The sequence below is a fragment of the Tricharina praecox genome (assembly GCF_024521635.1).
Source record: "Tricharina praecox strain CBS 144465 chromosome Unknown BZA05scaffold_1, whole genome shotgun sequence".
Classification (NCBI taxonomy): Eukaryota; Fungi; Ascomycota; class Pezizomycetes; order Pezizales; family Pyronemataceae; genus Tricharina; species Tricharina praecox.
Genome location: NW_026250403.1, coordinates 923,944 through 943,438, shown reverse-complemented (window position 1 = coordinate 943,438; position 19,495 = coordinate 923,944). Strand labels below are relative to the sequence as shown.

The 19,495-nt window shown below is 51.6% G+C and overlaps 6 protein-coding genes across 6 annotated transcripts; 4 read left to right on the top strand and 2 right to left on the bottom strand.

Moving 5' to 3' along the window:
* Nucleotides 1–452: 452 nt before the first annotated feature.
* Nucleotides 453–1,870, bottom strand: BZA05DRAFT_365975 (cyclophilin-like domain-containing protein; the record flags this gene model as incomplete). Its single annotated transcript, XM_051481518.1, has 3 exons — nucleotides 453–886; nucleotides 1,169–1,662; nucleotides 1,749–1,870. 3 exons carry the CDS (start codon nucleotides 1,868–1,870, stop codon nucleotides 510–512), a joined length of 993 nt encoding a protein of 330 aa, XP_051344211.1. The 3' UTR covers nucleotides 453–509.
* Nucleotides 1,871–2,738: 868 nt separating this feature from the next.
* Nucleotides 2,739–4,437, top strand: BZA05DRAFT_8783 (uncharacterized protein). Its single transcript, XM_051488739.1, has 8 exons — nucleotides 2,739–3,098; nucleotides 3,155–3,258; nucleotides 3,313–3,335; nucleotides 3,383–3,504; nucleotides 3,569–3,951; nucleotides 4,004–4,033; nucleotides 4,089–4,344; nucleotides 4,393–4,437. The coding sequence occupies exons 1-7, from the start codon at nucleotides 2,792–2,794 to the stop codon at nucleotides 4,236–4,238; spliced, it is 1,119 nt and encodes a 372-aa protein (XP_051344210.1). The 5' UTR covers nucleotides 2,739–2,791; the 3' UTR covers nucleotides 4,239–4,344; nucleotides 4,393–4,437.
* On the top strand, nucleotides 4,187–6,280 carry BZA05DRAFT_8832 (uncharacterized protein). The gene is made up of 4 exons (XM_051488749.1): nucleotides 4,187–4,344; nucleotides 4,393–4,461; nucleotides 4,508–4,570; nucleotides 4,623–6,280. The coding sequence occupies exons 1-4, from the start codon at nucleotides 4,342–4,344 to the stop codon at nucleotides 6,096–6,098; spliced, it is 1,611 nt and encodes a 536-aa protein (XP_051344209.1). The 5' UTR covers nucleotides 4,187–4,341; the 3' UTR covers nucleotides 6,099–6,280.
* A 2,642-nt stretch (nucleotides 6,281–8,922) lies between these two features.
* Nucleotides 8,923–10,440, top strand: BZA05DRAFT_8759 (uncharacterized protein). The gene is made up of 3 exons (XM_051488735.1): nucleotides 8,923–9,453; nucleotides 9,513–9,621; nucleotides 9,679–10,440. The coding sequence occupies exons 1-3, from the start codon at nucleotides 9,205–9,207 to the stop codon at nucleotides 10,146–10,148; spliced, it is 828 nt and encodes a 275-aa protein (XP_051344208.1). The 5' UTR covers nucleotides 8,923–9,204; the 3' UTR covers nucleotides 10,149–10,440.
* Nucleotides 10,441–15,843: 5,403 nt separating this feature from the next.
* On the top strand, nucleotides 15,844–16,992 carry BZA05DRAFT_432496 (uncharacterized protein; the record flags this gene model as incomplete). The annotated part of the gene is made up of 5 exons (XM_051486222.1): nucleotides 15,844–15,904; nucleotides 15,984–16,103; nucleotides 16,181–16,313; nucleotides 16,440–16,475; nucleotides 16,528–16,992. The coding sequence occupies 5 exons, from the start codon at nucleotides 15,844–15,846 to the stop codon at nucleotides 16,865–16,867; spliced, it is 690 nt and encodes a 229-aa protein (XP_051344207.1). The 3' UTR covers nucleotides 16,868–16,992.
* Nucleotides 16,993–17,945: 953 nt separating this feature from the next.
* On the bottom strand, nucleotides 17,946–18,895 carry BZA05DRAFT_381873 (Erg28 like protein-domain-containing protein). Its single transcript, XM_051482051.1, has 3 exons — nucleotides 18,644–18,895; nucleotides 18,292–18,551; nucleotides 17,946–18,213 (listed from the first exon to the last, which is right to left on the bottom strand). Exons 1-3 carry the CDS (start codon nucleotides 18,716–18,718, stop codon nucleotides 18,093–18,095), a joined length of 456 nt encoding a protein of 151 aa, XP_051344206.1. The 5' UTR covers nucleotides 18,719–18,895; the 3' UTR covers nucleotides 17,946–18,092.
* Between the last annotated feature and the right edge of the window lie 600 nt (nucleotides 18,896–19,495).

Sequence of the window (19,495 nt, the reverse complement as noted above, 5' to 3'; positions counted from 1 at the left end):
TCATCGCCGTCTTCGAGACATAAAAGACTCAATCCAAGCATTCCACGCATGATAGAGCAGCGTTCTCATTGCATCCCCATCCTGTCGGAAGCGATGACCCTCCTACATACAAGCCACGGCGCCAATTGATTCGGTACAACAGGCAGAAGCGGTAGAAGTCACGGGACATCATTGAAGATAGGCAGCCCGGCATCATGGTACCTCCGGGCCTTTGCCGATTGATTGCGAGTGCTAGCTAATGAGGTTGTGGACGAGTTTCCTCTTGAGACCGCCCCGAGCGAAGCCATTCTATCGCAGCCCTTCCCTCACATATAAACGCACTAGATACAAACTGTATGTACCGAGGAGATATCGCATAAACCGGACTATGATGCTACAAACAGATTCCCATCCATGGAAGCGCAGATAAAAACAAAACGCCACAAATGCGCCCGCCCGCCCGCCCAACAAACCCCCCAGAAAACCGTGACGTAAAATGGGAAATCAATCGCACGCCGTCCGTCCGACCCTTAATTAAGTCTGCCATAGCTGTCGCCGGCACCTCCCCACCGCTTCCTCTCCCGATACCGCATTGTTCCACGGCCCTTGAATTTCACCTCAGGCTCGTCGGCGGCGGAGTTGGATGGCATGTTGTCCCAGCGACGACCCTCGCGCTCGCGCTCCTCGCGGAGTATGCGCTCCTCCGCATCCGGATCGTCACGCGTGTACTCCTCCTCGTCGTCGTCCCGGTGACGCTTGTGGCGACGGGGACTGCGGGAGCGGGAGTGGTGGCGACGGGGCGATCGCGAACGGCGGCGGTGGTGATGGTCGCGGTGACGGCGGTGTCTTCGCTGAGAGGGGGATCTCGAGCGAGGACGACGAGGAGGAGGAGGCTGGTGATGGGATTCTGGTGATCGGGTAGGTTTGGGGGAGCTGCCGCGGTCGTCAGCGTCGATTGGTCGCGCGCTGTTCGAACCACCACCACCACCGCCGCCGCCGCCGCCGCCTCCACCTCCACCTCCTCCGAAAACACTTCCTGCTCCGTTTCCACCGGTAGTTGAACCAGTCTTGCCGCCATGCTTAGGCGTGTCCTGTTCTTCCCGATCATTCATTTCCTCGTCTTCCTCCCCTTCTTCCGGTTTGTCTCCATCTCCATCGACGGCGCAGTCTTCATCATCGCCGTCGTTACTTAGCTGCGGGCTTTCGGGAAAATACTGGCCACAGTCGACAATCACCACATCCTCGACCGGTTTATTATTCTCTCCCACCTTGACCTTTCCGATATCCCTGACGACATCCAGTCCTGTTTCGACCTTTCCAAACACCGTATGTTTCCCATCCAAAAACGAGCAATCGTCGAGCGTGATGAAGAACTGCGACGTGTTCGTGTCGGGACCGCGGTTGGCCATACAAACCAGCCCGGCCTCGTTCATCGATTTCCAGCCCAGGTTCTCGTCCTCGAACGTTTTCTCCTCCGCCGGATCGCCGACGAATTCTTCGTCGCGGATCTGATCGAGCACGCTCATTCCGCCCCTGCCGTCGTTCAGCGTTATGTCGCCGCTCTGGATCATGAACCCGTCGACCACACGGTGGAAGGTGCAGCCCGAGTAGCAGAGTCTGATTAGGCGATTGGGATTTGTGAGGTTTATTGATCCGGCGTCGCCGCGACAGATCATGAGGAAGCTACATATCGGTTGGTTTGCTGTCAGTTTGCGACGCCGGAAAACACTGCTGCTGCTGCTGCCGGGAAGAAGAGGAGGGAAACGGACTTGTCGACGGCTTTGGGCGTGTCCTCGTGGAATAACCGGATTGTTATGCGCCGAGTGGGCCCGTCGTCGCCAATGCACACATCGAGAAAGGCGCGCGGGTTTTCGTCGAGGTCGTCGCTCATGGTTGTGGTGTGTATAATTGACCTTGGTGCAATAATCAAGGCAGGAGTCGGCCGCCGGTCGACGCGCTTTCGTGTCTCTTCACGTTGTTAGTTTTACCCGGCGACGGGCCAACTAGCGTATATCATGCGATAGCACTCGATCATATTGCGTCGTCCGACTCTTTGCTAGGCCCAAGTACGAGTAGGGGCGGTTGTGGGTTGTGGACATTTTCAATCGTAGTGGCTTCGACTATGAGGCAAAGAAGATACAGGAGCTTCTTGGTCAGCGAGAATCCTCGTATATATAAACGTTAGTCTAAACCTAAATACCAAAGAAACCTCAAACCACCGTGGAATAGTTGTGGCTTTCGTTCTGTGTTCTGGGTAGGAAATTATGTATGATAGGTACCTAGATCTAGTTTAGGTACATGTGTAGAAATCTAGCGCCTGCTGGATAATGCCTATCGAATTCGTGATTGAGCACGCCTGCTCATAGGTTGTTGTCGACGAAGAGTCAAGTGGTTTTGCTGGTGATTTAATTGAGTTGTGCGACATGGAGGCCCATGGTGCCAAGACCGGGTAGCTAATGCTTCGTTGCGGATTTACGAGTACAGGCAGAGTACTCGGATATTGTCATGGAAATCGGATCGGCCAGGATTATCCGAGGCTGCGGGGAAGGGTTTGTGAGAAAGTCGATTTGAACGCCCTGAGGTGTGTTTTCGTCGTGAGAAGTTCCAGCTATCTGGTACTAAAACGATCCGATTGCGACGGCCATGTCCGACCAAGTAGATGATAGAGCGTCTTCGTATCGGACGAGGGGGTTTCTGCAGTGTATAATGCCTTGTGTTACATAACTAAGGGGTCTCCTTTGCGACGAGTTCGGGGCTGAGAACTCTTAACACATATCTACATTCACCCTCACGACACTGACATCGCTCTAACATGGACTCTATCATCACTACGTGGATTCCGGGGGGAAGGCCGCCCATCAGCCGAGGGCCTCCCTCACCTCCAATCCCACCGCCGACACCGATACCCCCCTTTAGGCCGGACCCGGGAAAGAAGTCAGCGTCTACCGACCCCACTCCGGACGACTCGGACGGGGACGTGAGCGCGCATGCTGCTGGTTCCCAGCTCCCAAACCTACCACCCGGGACCGACTTCTATGCGCCATATCTTATACGTACTGGAGTTCAAACGGATGATAACATTGTCATGCGACGGGTTCAGCGGGACCTTAACACTCATGGTTAGTTTGGCTTGCGGTGGGTGTTCAAACGGACGATTGATGAGACGTCTATGTAGATGCTGCGGAAACGGAGGTACTGTACTATACAGTTCCGAAGGAGCGATTTCTTGAGCTTGAGGTCACAGACGATTCCACATTACCGTATTCTATACTCGATGGGGTAAGCCACCAGAACTACTAAGCTTTGTGTACATAGAGCTAAACAATTATGTAGTTGTGTCCAGAACTCAAGGTCCAGTAAGTGTGTGCGTCCATCAAGTTAATCCTTCTAACGGTGAAATTAGGTTTTGGAACGATGAGATGTGGGGTCCTAAACTAGGGGACTTGGCCAGCAGTCAGCTCGAAATTTCCTCCACTGGATGGTCATTCACCAACTATTCTGCTCGCCGTACAGATACCAAGACCGGTAACTAGGATCACACCCGATTATTTCGAATTTCCAGAGCTAAAATTGAGGTGCTCGATGTTAGGTGACATTGTCGTGGAGTTCTGCCTTGACGGACTGAAGTTGAGTTATCTTTGGGAGAGACACACCCCTATTCGCACGCCGCGAGGGAAGCCTGTCATCGCACTCGATCACGAACGTATAGGGGTAGTGGAAAGGGTTTGCGTTTGCCTTCGGAGGACTGCCGGGTCTGGGGCCAACCCACGCTGGAGCTTGGATATAATCTCTCCATTCGGTATTAGCTCCTATTTTGACGGATTCAACACTCTTATGGGAAATCTCAATGCTGGAACACTTTGGACGCAGCTTGCCGTGCACGATCCGAGGCGGCTGGTGTTGGAAATTGTTCGCACAATGCTTTCCTGGAGAAACTTGGATGAAGAGCTGCGGGTCAAAGTCACGAACACGGTAATAATCCTTTGTTATAACCATAGTTGTTCAGTAATTGACTTGGAACTAGTGTGAAGTAATGTTGCAGCGCGCATCGATGGTGGGTACATCGCAGAATGGGGGTCTCCGGAAAAATCATTGCTGACGCACCCAACGACCGATGCTATCAAGGTCCTTCACCAAGAGCTCAGAGTCTTGCAGGATTGCCAGCTTGCTTTGGAATCCAACTTGAACTTCGTCAACGCGCTGCAAGTCGATTTGTCGATTGCGGCTGTGCCAGGACCGGACTTGTCGGAATATGCTGAGAACGACGAGATCATTGCGGAATTTCGAAGTGTTGGGTCAGGCCTGAAGCAGAATATACTCTTCGTCAAGCAGTTGAAAGAGGAACTGGCTACTACAATTGACATGGTAAGTTCTGAACCTCATATATAGAGACCTGGATTGACTTGCCTATAGATTTTCAGCGCAGTGCAGGTCGACCAGAGCATCCAGACGTTAAAAGAGGGCGTGCTGGTCTATGAACAGGTTACTACCTAAGCCCCTAGCTTTAATGCCTGCTAAAAATTTCAAGGCCGAAAGTATGAGACGATTGACATATCTCACGGTGTTCTTCCTGCCTGCCACGTTCATTGCGGTATCTCAAGACTCTCTATACGCATACTAGGTTCCTAATCTCGAGTATTCAGACAATCTTCGGAATGAATAGTCCGGCCACATCATCGCCTCCTTTGTGGCTGTACTTCGTGGTCTCGGTACCTCTATCAGTGGTATCCTTCTGCCTGCTGTATGGCTTCCGTTACATATCAGAATTACAACGTCTCAACATATTGTTCTGGCAACGCTTCAAGCCAACTACCCCAAACACGGATATCCCAAACACGGATCAGATGAAAAATTCGAAGATGCATTTCGACGGGATACTCCAGTGGTTCGTGGCTGTGGTTCGGGGGTTGTTTGGAATTGTCTGTGGCCGCAGGAAGAAGTCATCGCAACACGTGATGCTAGCACCCACGGAATTACAACCACAACCGACTATGCCGGAGCGCATATCCACGCAGTATCAATATCAGCAGTCACCAATGCCTCAACCAATACCATCTGAATATCAACATCAACTACCTTCCACGCATTCCACGCATTACATGGATCAACAGCAGCCACAACCCGCAACGATGAAGCTGAGCGGCAGCAGCAGTAGCAGCATAGCGGCAGGAACAACAGGACAACAGCAGCAAGCCCCCGATACGCCCTCCCCTGGCCGTCCCATCTTGATACCTCCCAAGTCCCCATATGCTGGGCAAATAGCTCCCCAACCGAACCTCGACGCGAGGGAACGCGTGGGTCGTATAGCTAGAGTGCACTCAGCATACCCCGTTCCCGCACCATATCCAGCTTCCGTACCATTCCCCATAACTTTACCATACCCAGCTACCGTACCATATTCAGCTTTCGTAGGCCAGGGCTATGAATCAGAGCACAGACCGCCGGCTCTCGACCATCACGCAACGTTTCATGGATCACTACCACCTCGCCCGTCCAGAAGGACGTCATCTGGGTATGAGCGTGTGCCCCAAGCTATCTCTGCGCCCCCTCCCGCGGGGTCATCTAGGTATCCCGAGTATCACTCTCCGTATCCTGCCATGTATGAGCATCGGCCCTATTCATCACACACACCACACGATTACCAAGCTCCACTCCAAGTTACACCAGTAAACAATACAACAAACGCCCCGGCAGCGAATGTTTCAAACAACAACGAAATTTCGTTTAATGATCGTTACGGAGGCGGGGCATCATTCTCGCCTAGTCCCGTTCATTTCGGCGGCCGCAGCTCCCGCCCAGGGCGATCGATACTGAAAGATCGTACGCAAGCCGAAGCGGAAGGGGACAGCAGCAGCTATCACGACTATCTCCCATCTCGCATGGCCCAGCAGAGTGCCTTACGGCGGAGACAGTCTGTAAGCTTTGCTGAAAGCGATGGGGCTCACACAGATCCTCCTTACCACTCTCCCTACTACCCCTACAGCCAAAATATGTACGAGCCCGTGGTGACTGCCCAGTCTGCTCCAAGCCCTTACGCTGCGCCGCCAGGTCCCTACAGTGCGCCGCCACAAGCTTTCGTCCCGAAAATACGCAGGGCTGGTTATTTGGATCGAGGATGAGGACATCGCATGCTTGAGGTGGGGGAGCGCGGGCTTAGGAAGCAGTGAGGAGGAGGATTTCTTGCAGATTGTCGACTAGGTGTTTTCTAGTCTATTTAATTTTAGCTTCGGTTTATTGTGTGAGCGTATGTATGTAGAGCATCATATGTGGATGGTAATTAGGATCGTCGAAAAGCGGTTTTGGATCATGATGAAACACTCGGTTTGGGAGGTTATCGCGATTCTACATCTTGGAAGACTTCGATAAGCGAGTTGGATATTTCTGTATTTACCTGGGTTCCAAGTATTATAGTACAATACAAGGGGGAGGTAAAAGCTACTAGATAGTGCTATAGTATAGTATCCGCGCCGGATGCATTGTTGCTATATACATACACCGTGAACGCGCGTCTTGGTTGAGTTGGTAATGTATTCACAGTGCGTCACTACGGAAACCGGGCAGTAAACTATGCGCCTATCGTCAACGCTGTATAGAGTAGTAGCGCTACAGTAGATTTCACCCTCGCTTGTTCTGTACGGGTACTAGGTACTCTATTCGAAGTCAACACGGTCAAAAGGTCAAAATACGTATGCACATACCGAATGTAGTTTTAATGCTCCGAGACGTCATCGCCGGCATCCGTTCAACAGGAAACGCCGACAGCCTTGAATTATACATACCGCATGTATGGTACATACTCGTTTAAATGCTTAGCTGAATCCACAGTCATGGCGGCGGAGGGAAAGCATGCGCCACATGTCGCCGGCGGGTGGGTGAGGCGGCGAGGCGGTGCTGCTCACCCTCCCACGGGCCACCAGTTGTCCATGTCCACGACTCCACTCAGCACTAGCCAGGCCGGATTACCTGCTAAACATACACGCCCGCTAGGCCTACATATACGGTAGACATGCATACCGGTAACTAACCAAAGCGACAGCATCGCCCCGGGCGTATATACGGCGTATGGAGGCCGAGAATAAAACCGTTTTTTCTCGTCGCGATGCCGCAGCTGAAGCCTGAGACTCAGCTCGAGCCTCGGGGCAAAGCTCGAGTGGGGCTTGGAGGTAAGTTATCGGGCTACGGGCACGGGTTACTAGATTTTTGGAATGCGCCGAGACGATGATGTCATGTGTCGTGTGTTGTGTTTGCCGCGAGGGATGAGTAGACGCCGCCGCCGTCGCAGCGTCGCATTGGGGCGAACAAAGATGCAACTTCATGAAAGGTCACCGCAACTACTATATAGTAAGTATTCCACCACTGTTCCACAAATTCCCGCTTCTAGTGGAAGAGGTATCCGTTACCGATGTAGTCCCATCAGTACCTTCGATTACCATCCTTGCGATAAAGTGATACCCACTCCAAATTGGTAACAAATATGAAGGACACCATGGGCATATTACGAGGTAGCACAGGGTGGTTACCGTGTGCCGAATGTCGCTCCCCGAACGGGCCCGACCTTTCGGTGCGGCCATCAACATGGACCAGCTCCACCACGGTGTCCAAAACATGAACACTTGCGAGGGGGACAGTGAGGCTCGGCATAACCATGAGCCATGCCTGATAAATCCCACTGAAATTCAATCGCCATCACCTGATTTACCCGGTCACCCCGTCTCGAGGCGTGAGTACGGCTCGCGAGACTGGGTACACACCTAGACTCACGTGCGATCTCTTCGGCGACCTCATCTGGGGGTAACTACGCCGGCGAAGCCTTGTGGCCTCACGAGTCACGAGCTGGAAGGGCTACACTTCCGAATGTAGGGCATTTTGAGGTGGTATTTGCAACCTGGCGGAATCCGGAATTTCGGAGGGCTCCACGCCGCTATGACGTGCTGAAGGCACTGAGGAATATAGTATCGGTGCCTTCACAAGGCTGCTAGCCATATGTAACGGTGTTTGAACTGCCCGGGAGTACATCCGATGGAAGAATATTCTCTGAAGATGGTGTGGACAGACCCGCAGTGCTAGTGGGCAGAAGTGCGGGAATTGCTGGTGCTGGAAACAATGAACATGGGAAACCTTGAACGGAAAAGCCTAGTTTGAAACAGCGTGGAAGAGTGCCATGTGAGCAAAAGGAGATGCTCTTGGAAGTGTTGTCGTAGGAGAGATCTGGAATGGACGAGTAACCAGGTACCGTATGAGCGGCAGCGGGGTTTGAGCTGTTTGTACGTATGCTCCGCAAATTGCGATAACTTCAGATGATATGTACCTAGGTCCAACCGGATCCTTCACACTTTCAGCTTCTAAAGCTTCGATGTTTCATCCCTTTGGATGGCGTACCTAGGGCCAGTACTAGTAGTTGGCAGATGGCCTCGCTTCACCGCGGGTGGCCGGGCCAGGAGGTAGCCTTGTATGTGGTTGAAGCCTGCTAGCTTCTCTGTTTCACCTGTCCGACTACCGCCGGGGGTCTTAGGTCTACTAATATGCACAACTATCACTCGGCCAGATCATGACTTCAAAGCCCACCCTAAGCTGACTGCTCACACGCTTCCCGAAGCCACGTAAAATATTTACTCGTGTATTGTTGGTTTCTACATGACAGGCTAGTGCCAGTTAACAATAACTCACGGCAAAAGAAAATATACCGACGTGAGGTTTGCACCGCCGTGTAACGTGAGCTGAGCTAACCCTAGATCTCGGGCCGTGGGCTGCTGCGCCTCTGCCCCCTCAACACTGGGATGTTCAATCTGTCTGCTCTGGTTTACAGAGGTCTGAAATCGCCCCCCCGCACCCCCCTTGCGAGGCGGAGTTGCCTCACGCAAGCAGGGCGGCGCGACATACCTACTCTACGTATACCTGGAAATATGTACGGTGTGCAGTGTGCACTGTGTCTTCGTCCACTGACTTCGAGCCAGCCATTGCCATTCTGAAAGCGAGACAACCTGTTGTATGAATTAAATTGCCACAATCGTCCCTTGATCATGCATACTTAAGTTCATATGCCCCGGATTCTTCTATTCGAGCGGCAACACATACAACTTCTTCCTTCCAGCCTCAGAGAATCTGCACTAGTTACGTCAAAGCGCCACCGACATTCCCTCGCAACCAACACGGCATAGTGCGAGCCACCCTCCCAACTGCCCGCCTGAGAGAGTGCCATATAAGACTTTATTCCCCGCAAGCCGAATGCTGCCACTATTGATCCACGGGACTACCTCAAATACATCGTTGTCACCAGCCCGCAACTCGCAAAATTGTTTCACATCACTGCTCAAAGCCATCATGTTCGACTTTTCGACTCGGAGATACTCGCAGAAGCAACCACCGAGGTTCTTCGTCAAGACTCAAGGCTTCGAGAAGCGGTTCTTCGCTCAGCACTTCAGAAAGTACTTTGGCGAGGACGTTATGTGGCTCGAAGGCACGGATATGAAAACCGTAAGACCTCCACCAAGGAAATCACCGCTCGATAGGATGAATGCTCACTACGTGCACAGGGAGACGAGGGATTCGAAATACAAAGCCCTCTGCAGTACGACATGAAGGCGGTCTTGGTGACTCGGATGAAACAGGACGCCCAGAAGGAGTATCAGAAGTTCATAGACCGTAAGTGTTCACTGATTCCCCCAACACCACGAGAAAATTAGCTCATGCCATCTACAGGTCGATTACACCATCGCAATACCCTCGGTATGGTTGATCGCTCACCACACATTGCAGCCTCGAGTTGTCCTCATCTGGACCTCTTCCCGTCACTCGAGCGACTAGACCAGACATCGGAGCAAATCTCGGCTCGATTGTACGGCCCTCCTATTCGACACCGTCATTCTCACTCGACACCAACGTCTCCACTCATGGAGTACTTCACCCCGACGGCATTTCCTCCACCATCCCACTACTCCCAGAACGAACCATGGTACCATCCATCCTTCTATGCCCCATCAAGCGGTCAGTGCGAACCGCACGAGGTCCCCGAGCTTCGAATCTCGCATGCACCGAATCAGCATGCCCCGGTAGGAAGGCGGCCATCTCTGCGGCCCGCTAGATCGGCGGACAATTTGGACAACATTGGGGGCGGAAGATTGTTCTCTGCTCCTTCGGACTACCTCCCATATCATCCTTCGGAGTATTGATCGGCATTCTCGGACGCCATTGCTTCGAACCTGTAAATAATACCAGCAGATGTACGCCTATGGTGGCGCATCTCGCAGTTTGTATATATGTGTACCGTGTATGTGTCCATTATTGTGGTATTTGGGCGGTTTGTTATTTGTTTGATTTTATTCTGGAGTTATTGGGGTATCATAGAGAAAGGGGGCCTGGTTTGGCTCCCTGGTTGGGATTTTATTGTTTTATTGTTTCTTTACACTCGTCAGTATTCTAAGTAGCTAGTAGTATTCTTGTACATACGGGATAATAAGGATGGATTAAATATACTATTACTATCTGTGTTTTTACAAATCGAGCTCAAGGACCGAGTTTTTCCTTTAGTGTCCATCTCGTGGAATCAGTTGAGTCAAACTTTCGATTATGGGCGGTAACTATGAGGGATTGCGCTACCAATTCACCATGGAGAAAATTGCACCATCTCATCCGCATACTCTCATGACTTACGTTCAGGATGTCCGAACTAGTCCGATATCCGGCCACAAATGCTAGTTATAGATTTATTTGGGCCACTTTTTTCTCAGCCCAAGCCGATACTGCTTAGCTTACCTTACGAATTCATCAGCTCGTCTTCGATAAGCATCATTCGATGGATCCTTCGATACTTATCTTACGTCTCTACCTATGCACATCATATAGGTATACGTCCCTCTCGGCCAGCTTATTCAGTGACCGGTGCGGGGGTGAGTCTTTCTCCGCTTGTACCTACTAACTAGCGAATCTTACCGACTTTCTGGGGCGTGATAGTTAGCTCTGCACATCTACTACCTATACTACATGATATCATACACATAACACGGGAATACCTCCGCACCGTACCGTACATACGGTAGTCTCGCCAGTTGCAATTCTTTCCACATGCAGAATTGCAAATTCCCCAGCGGCCCCCGCCCCCCCTTTTCCGCAACAGCGCACTCGCAGTCTACGGTAGGTACCTAGTGTACCAACTATCCTCCTTTCGATGACAACAAACGGACCGTGGCAGAGGGGTAGAGGCGGGAGGTCCCCCTTGGGGTAATAGGGTCAGGCAGACCAAACCGCACAGCCGTTTTGACAGCATGTCCTGTCCGAGGGTCGTCGATCTTACCGGACCACATGACGACTACGGTACCTATAGTTAGTAGAGTAGAGTAGAGTACTCTACAGCCAGTTCATCAAACGCCCCGCAGATGATGTGCTAGAGCCTCCATATGACCGTCTTCCAGTCGGTCGAGAATCGAGATTGTCTGTCTGTCGAGCACAGATTTTCCCTCGGTGTTGTTTTTCGAATGGGCAGCCCGCCCGCCTATGTACATACACAGGTACATACCAATCGCTCATAGAAAATACGCAGTGTGTATTGAAGATTAGGCGGACACATCCGGTTGCGGTACCGGTGCGGAGGGTTGGGGTGGAGTTGTCAACAAGCGGTTCGCCTGGCGATCCGCCTTATGCACAAGTATGCATGAGCCAACCAACCCCAAACAAATCTATGTACAATCACGGGTTAGAGAAAAGAGCCCCTGGGACTGGAAAGATAACACCCCTCCCCTCTTCCCCGTATGTTGGGATACGAGAAGAGGAGAAGGGGAAATGGCAGATCTGGAAGGAATTAATCGGCGTTGCCGCTCTCCACGGGGGCGGGTTGGAAACGTTGCGGCCCGGCCGCGTTTCGATGTGGTATGATTAGGCGCGTGGGACGGTGGGAGTGCGAGGGAGACGCCGATGTCCTAGCGGTTCCTACTCTGGTTAATGCCTGCTGGTCCTTGCAGGGACCACAGTAAAAAAAACACCCGATCCGTCATCATTCATGAAAGCTTTCCCTCGGTTCTCGAGGGGCGGCGGGGGAGAGGGATTCAAGTTCGCAATCCTGTTGTGAGTTTACAATATTCCTCAGATATCCATGCGAGGCCAGTTCAGTTCGTATAATACCTACAAGTCTAGGTACCTTAAGATTGCATGCGGAAGCGGCGGGATTTCAGTGCCTGCAGTTATCGCACATTACATGTAGTATGTAGGTACATAGGATGTATGTAGGTATGGATGCCACGCTTCGGATCGCCCCCGTATGTGTATGGAGGCTGCACTGCCCCAACTTTGCTCTACCTACCTATTGGACCTCGATGGTATTTCTGCCGAGGGGGTGTCTATTCCCGTTGATTTGCTGTAGGTTGGGTTAGAGGCTGAATAACTGGGGGTTTCAGGGCAAGTGTCGAAAGTTGGAGAGACACTGTGGGTTCCGTCTTGCGGAACGCCTATCAGGTGGGTGGTGTTGGTGTCGTTTGAAGTTGACTTGTATGTAGCTCTTCGATGATTACTATTTGCCCGGACTGATCAGCACTGGCTAACCAACCCCCCCGAATTTTGAAATCTGAATCTGTGGAACTCACGATGGGGTCATTCCAACCTGAATACGAGCACCGGCCTTAGGCTGCCAGTCTTTTGCCTTGGGGGCCGCGAGGTTGGGCACCTAATCGGATGATTCTTCAACCGCGAGGCCGTATCTCCCTCCACATAGTAAGTACACATTCCAGAAAAACCCCCAGTCCATTCTGCTATGTACCGGATGATAATCCACCATGGTTACAAGCCAGATATTGACCGATTTCGGCTGGTCTCTCATGGAGGTTCGAAGGTATGTACGTTGGCCCTTCTGTCCTTTGGCATTCACGAATCTATTCAAATTTGTTTGCAGTTTTACGTCTCCACGCAGTACCGTATAGTGTCTAACTGCAATAATAGAGGTGCTACCGAACCAAGTGCGTAACGATGATTGAACGGAGTCTGGAGAATGGTCTGTCCACCGGGCGGCATTTCTGAGGTCCTACCTACCAGAGCGTCGAAAACCCGCCCACCAACCTTCCGCTGGTTCACGACCCTCAACCTGTACACTCGTCGGCTTGCAGGCCGCTCGTTGGGCAAGAAGTTGGACGGATGCACGGATAAGACTGTTAGCCTGCCATGATTCGCCTTCATCGATTATTATCGCCAGAATGCATGGACCTCAACACTTCGTCGATGTCCGTCCGGGACCACAGTGTATTTTCAGACCCGGTACGCTATTACACCTCCACCGAGGCTTCCAGAGATGTCTATTGTGGGGACGGGTGCAGAAGATTTGGGTTTGGCGACGCTACAGTATGGAGCGTACTCAACGTCGGAAGCAACGCCAGACGTAAGCACATGACTGGCAGAACAAATCCCCCCGTCCCGACACGTCTACGTCTGAATTCCGATCTGCCACGTCTCTTTTCCGATCAAAAGCGTCTGGGAACCGATCCAGGACGTTCAAGCTCCGATCTGAAGCGTCCGAGTACCGATTGAGGGCGCCCGGTGATCGATCTACCACGTCTGGCTACCGATTCAACGTCTCAACACCGATCGAAAACGTCCGCGAGCCGATCCAAGATTCTCGGATCTTGATCAAAGTCGGTGCAGAGCAGCAGACGGGCTCGTAGGAATCGATCTCTCTGAAATCTCGTCGCCGATGCGGACCCTTCCCGTCCCTGTGCGGTCACGTGGTCGAGTGATTAACCATGCACACGCTAACCGTTCGCAAAACGTCCTTAGATTATTCCCGACGGGCGAAATTATCTCCGATGCGCTAGAAATAAAGATCTTCCTTAGAAGCTTCTTCGTTTTATGAAATCGCAACGTTAGCGGCGCGGGGGCGGAGAGGCGGAGGAGGCAGTGCTGACGCGATCCCAGCCGACCCGGTCAGTTTGATTCCCCCCGCGACTTGGCCGACGGTGACGTCTATGCACGATTACGAGTTGCAGGTGATGTTGGGTACTTGGTTATGGAACAGCATTATTCCTCAGTCGCTTGGAGTCTGATGCGCTCTCTCTTCTCCACTTCTGCTCTTCAGCGGCAAGCCGGCCACGTGGAGCCCATATGCGCGGCTAAGCACTCCGAAAGGCGCCAGTATTCCCACGTCCATAGAAGGTGAACCTCGCCGATAATTCCAAATCATGTGTTCAGGGGTATATGGTCCAACCCAGAACGCCCCCGATCAGATACTAAATGTATATTTCACTACATATGCACCGGCATTAAAGATCACCGCATCGATACGGACCGCTGTCCACCCTGCTGCACGGGGATACTGCGCACTGCAATGGTAAATTACCCAGCTTTCACTTGATAACAGCGATCATTGAAATAAACCGACTGGTGGTGATGACGTCTCAACGGCAAGCTGCCTATATCGGCGTGTGAACCTTGAACAAGCTTGGTACCGAGCCTGTCCGGTGTATCTGCCTACACTCATATCATATATGCATCCACCCGGAGCTGCGGGGGCCACAGGCGCACTGGCCCAACGGCGCTCGATGATTACATGCGGACCACTGAGAAGCTAACCATCCGGGGCTCACCGCCATTGGCTGGGTTGCGGAGCCGTGCCGGCTCGGTGAGGATTTGTAATGGTCCCCGAAGACTGTAGTTATTTGTGTGTTGGTCGTGCCCGGGCGGCCTGAGCCCATGTTCGGAACCGAGTGTGGATGGTCATGGCGGCATATTCGACAGGCACGCCGGATCGTTAGTAACTATTCGGTCGGTCTAGCTTATGTACGAATGACAGCGGGTATTTAGTGCGGGCGGGCAGTGCGGTGCTTACAATGTCATGTACTGGTGGTAACATAACATACTATACCGTACGGCAATAGATCTATTTTTGCAAGCTGGGTTTTCAACACGCTGCGGTCATCGGAGAAAAGTATTTTGCGCGTCTTGTATTGTGATGCGATGCATGTGAGGCTGCACCGCGAAAGCCTCTCATTTGTAGTTCGAAACAAATCAGCAGTCGCTCGCATGCATCATCCTGGCGGATCCGGAGTTCGGAAGTCGGCTCGTGAGAAAATACGGTACGTTACGGTATGTATCCACACGATGTCGGTAGGCTTATTTGTCATGGACTGCCCGGCACCATCTGGATTTCTGCCCATGACTTGATACCACCCAACGGTACCCAATACGCTAATCCCCTTGAACTTGGTGGATAACACTCAAGTGTTAGTGGGCCTGTATACCATTATCTCTACGATCGGTGGGGAGAGGAAACGATGGTCTCAGTTTGCTTCATCTGGAAACGGTCGGGTCAAATCAGTAATTTACCATGAGATGGCAGCGGTGACCCGTGCTTCAGTCCAATGTATGATACCGAAAGAAATTTCAACAACAATAGCGATTACTAACCAGCAGACATGCGGTGAAGGATGTATAGATATTCCGTGTGAGACTCCATGAGGATCACGAGATCCTCCCCGATTCCAGATTACCTGGAAATGATTGAATTACCTGTAATATCTTGCCCCTCCGTGAAGAATCTCTACTTGACGTAGTTGTCATAGACAAACCCTCGATGTGCCCGGCCCAATATGGTAATTATTACGTGGACCGGCCAGATCCTGCCTGGTTGCGGCAATGCGCCACCCCTCTCTCGCCACCTCTCCCTCCTCTCTTCCTTCTTCCTTCTCTCTCCATCCTCTCTTTCTATTTTTTTTTCCTCCTCTCACATCATACATCACATCAGACTACAACCAGCCCCCAGCGGCGATGATATCAGATATTTCGGATGATTCAATCCTATCTCAAGGTAACTTTCCCGTCCTCCCCCTTCCCGTGATGATACTACCTGTCAGCTGTTTTATGAGAGGAAGCTAAGAGAAAGGCAACGGCTAGATGCCAATAGGCAACCTTCTCACCTCCTATTCTTGTATCGGCAAGATAATCATCATCGTTAGTATGCCCTCGAGACTCACTTTGCGTTGCATGACTACTCCACCTTAATGAAGCGTAATGTGTCTTGCTGACTTATACAGACGGACGCCGGCCCTCGGGTCCCTCAAAGGCAACGTTTAGAGCGTTCGACGTATGGAAGGTCAAAACCAATGGTCCACCGAGGATCTGGACAGACCGAGGATTATTGGGCGTGGCCCCTGGTAAGTATCCTCACCTTTCCCCTAAGCTCTTGGATCCCTTCGGAACTATCAAGTTCTCTGCTGACCTCAACTGCCAGACGCTCCCCAGGATGCAACTCGGCACGCACTACGGAAGCCCCACCGAGTTGTGGCAAGCCTTTACGGACTATTCGACATCGTCCGCGTTGCCGGTTGCTCGTTTGGTGGAACGAATAGGATGATACCGAAGCCGTACGGCTTCTAGCTCCTGGTCTTAGGGACACCAACTAATCCTGCCTTCGAGTCCCGGCTATTGCCACTTAGGTGGAGGAGTCTTCACCTTTCCGTCAAAACATCTGCGAGCAGACTGAACGCCAGTTGCCTGCATACTTTCGACGATGTCATGATACTCGGGTAAGTTCCCTCAAAGTTCATTACACCTCATCACCTAACACTAATGAAATAGACAGCAACAACACTCTGCCGCTATCCCTCTCGTTCGCAAACACCCACTATGTGCAAGTGAGAAGGGAGAACAACTACCCTCCTTGAGCTACCAGCGCATCACGCCGGAACACTTAATGGTCGACGAGGAGCTCCAGAAGACGATCTTCTCGGCGGTAGTGAATGAGAACCAGCAGAAAATCATGTACCAGTTCATGACCTTCAACTCACAACTGCATAAGCCGACAATCGGCTCGAACGGAAAAGAAGAATTTAACGATGGCCATCCTCTCGGCGGTGGCAAACGAAAACCAGCAGAAGAGCATGTATCAATTCATCACCTTCAACTCACAACTGCATAAGTCGATAATCGACTCACAATCCGCCTCGATAGAGAACATGCACTGGGGCGCGGTGAGAGCAAGAGCGGAGGAAAGAGTACGGGCTAGTCGGCCGGAGATTCCGGCATATACGGGTTTAATGTGGGGTTTTGAGGAAGACTGACGCTTTTCTTTTCCTTTCCATTTTGTCATCTCATTGTTTCTGATTTCTTTCTGTCTTTCCTTTTATGTGCGGATGGGCCGGGTGGAGTGCAATAGGGAACCCACATCGAGCTCGCGGCCAGCGGTCGGAGACAGTCGGGTGGAACTGGACTTGTGTACAGCCATGATTGATAAGGTCGAATGCTATGATGATTAAACAAAAAAACAAAAAAAAGAGAACATGAAGGTAGGTTGGATTCTATACCCCCACACACTTACCCAGGACCAGACACTAACAGCGCATTAGACCATGCCGTCCATCGATACTGCTACAGGCCTGTACTGTATTATGAGAAGCTTATTGAATCGCACTTTCGGGACGATATGTAGCACGGGAAGAGTATCATGAGCTTTTCAGGGCTATTTCAACAGGGGAAATCTGGGAGGTTGCGGAAGAGGCGTGTAATTGTCTTGGTACACAGTTTAATTCAGAACGAGATAAAGACCAATTGATTTGACTCTGTCCTCACCTTCTGCAATATGACTTCTGGAACGCTTAAATTCCTTCATTGCGCAGGGTCAAGTGCGAAAATATAACTTACCAGGCCAAAACACAGATGCCTAGAAAACTACCAAGCTGTCCAAGGTAGGATTGATGTAGGCAGGTTCAACGTCCATAGTTCGTCTTGACAGTAGTTTTATCGGGACAAGCAATGTCAATACGCCCAACAGAAAGGACTCTGTGTTGGGCGGACGTGCTGGACATGGGGCTGTGCCAGACTGAGAGTTTCGAATACTTCCGGGTACATACCGCATCACTCGGCCTCGAATTTCACTTTTGCGCTGTCGACGCCCTAGTTATGGTAAATCAAGACACGTAACAGTTCACAGTCTCTCGTGAAGCGGTTAATGTATGTAGGCTGTTGACAGCGCGTGTAGGTAGATGTGGAGATTCCTTGGGTTCACAAGCTTTGTAGAACGTATGTTCCCATTGGTAGTTGTCCTGGTATAGGTAGTCTAGATTTAGAATAGGTATATCCTCCACAGCTTCGAAAACAATCCCAAGTTCCCATCCATTTTCACACACCCCATTCGTACCCTCCATCTAAGCACCGGCGACCTTGGCGGCGACACTGGCAGCGCCAGCGTAGAACTCCCGCTGGGTGAACATCCAGGCTAAACTGCTGGAGCTGACAATAAGCGGTCCGGTAAGACCAGCACCGAGACTACACATTGACATTAGCCCAAGCCCACACGATCACCCTCGCCCTCGCCCACCGTCCCCCTCCATCCCCTTCACATACCTGGCAGTTCCGAACACCAACCACTCGCTGACAAAGTGGAAACCGGCGATGGCATAGCTCCACATGCAGATATCGTAGACCTGGGGGTTGGTGATGTTGTATGCGGCGTAGGCGCGGACGACGGCGCTAAGGAAAGTCCACGTGCCGAAGGTGCGCGACGAGAGCCAGGTCACGTCTTGTGGGCGCTCTTGGTACACGCGCTGCGTCAGCTTGAGCGTGACGAAGTTTTGCACCGAGTTGAAGACTGCGACGGCGGAGACCTGGAGGGGAGGGATGTTTGTCAGTATAGTACTCTACTGTGGCCGGCTTGGATGCGGCCCGGGGGAACGGCAGGCTGTGGGCGGACACGCACGAAAAGGAGCCACTTCGATAGGTAGCCGCTGTCCTGCGGGAGGTAGCTGAGCACGACGTCGAGGATGGCAGACATGATTCGGGTAGTGGTGGTATGGGTGAGGGTGGATTTGTTGCGGCGAGGTTGAATTGACAGATGAGAGTGATGTGTTGCTTTTGAAGTAGGTACTCCGGAGTCCGAGAAGCAACAAAAAGGGGACTAGACTACGGCGGAATTGAGTTGGTCAGAGGTGCCGGACTCCAAAGAACTGCGTGACGCGCAGGGATCTTTCCGTCCCAAGCTCAACAGTCAGATGATCTGATACTGAATAGATATCGGCTACATGAGTATCCATCCCACTTCGCTGGATACCAAATCAACTTCACCCACAACAGTAAATAACTCTTACCACTTCCCATCCGTCGCCAATTATGGTACTGCTTCTCCACAGTGCCGCTAAATTTGATCCTCCTTCACCGCAACACCCTTCCAAGCTCCGGGTTCTAAGCAACATCGACCTTCCAAAAGCACCGACAATGACCTCGAATGCCATTCTTCCTTATCCTCTTGTCTACTTATCAACAGCAACTCATCGTTCGTCCTCCATTCATCGACTTTATCGCCAGATCTCCTATTCCATCGCTGAATGGCCCCATCAGAGTTTTCTACCGATCGGCTCAGCTCCATTTCAAGGTCATCAGTAACCCTCGACAGTTCCGAGATGAAGTTATCGAAATTCAAAATCCTAGGCCTATCATGTTTTATAGTGCGAGTGACCTACCTCGTTCGCTTGGAAAAATGGTGACGGTGGATGAGCTGGCTGCTACTGGAATTCTTAGGATTGACTTTTGTCATTACCACTTGCACATCGGG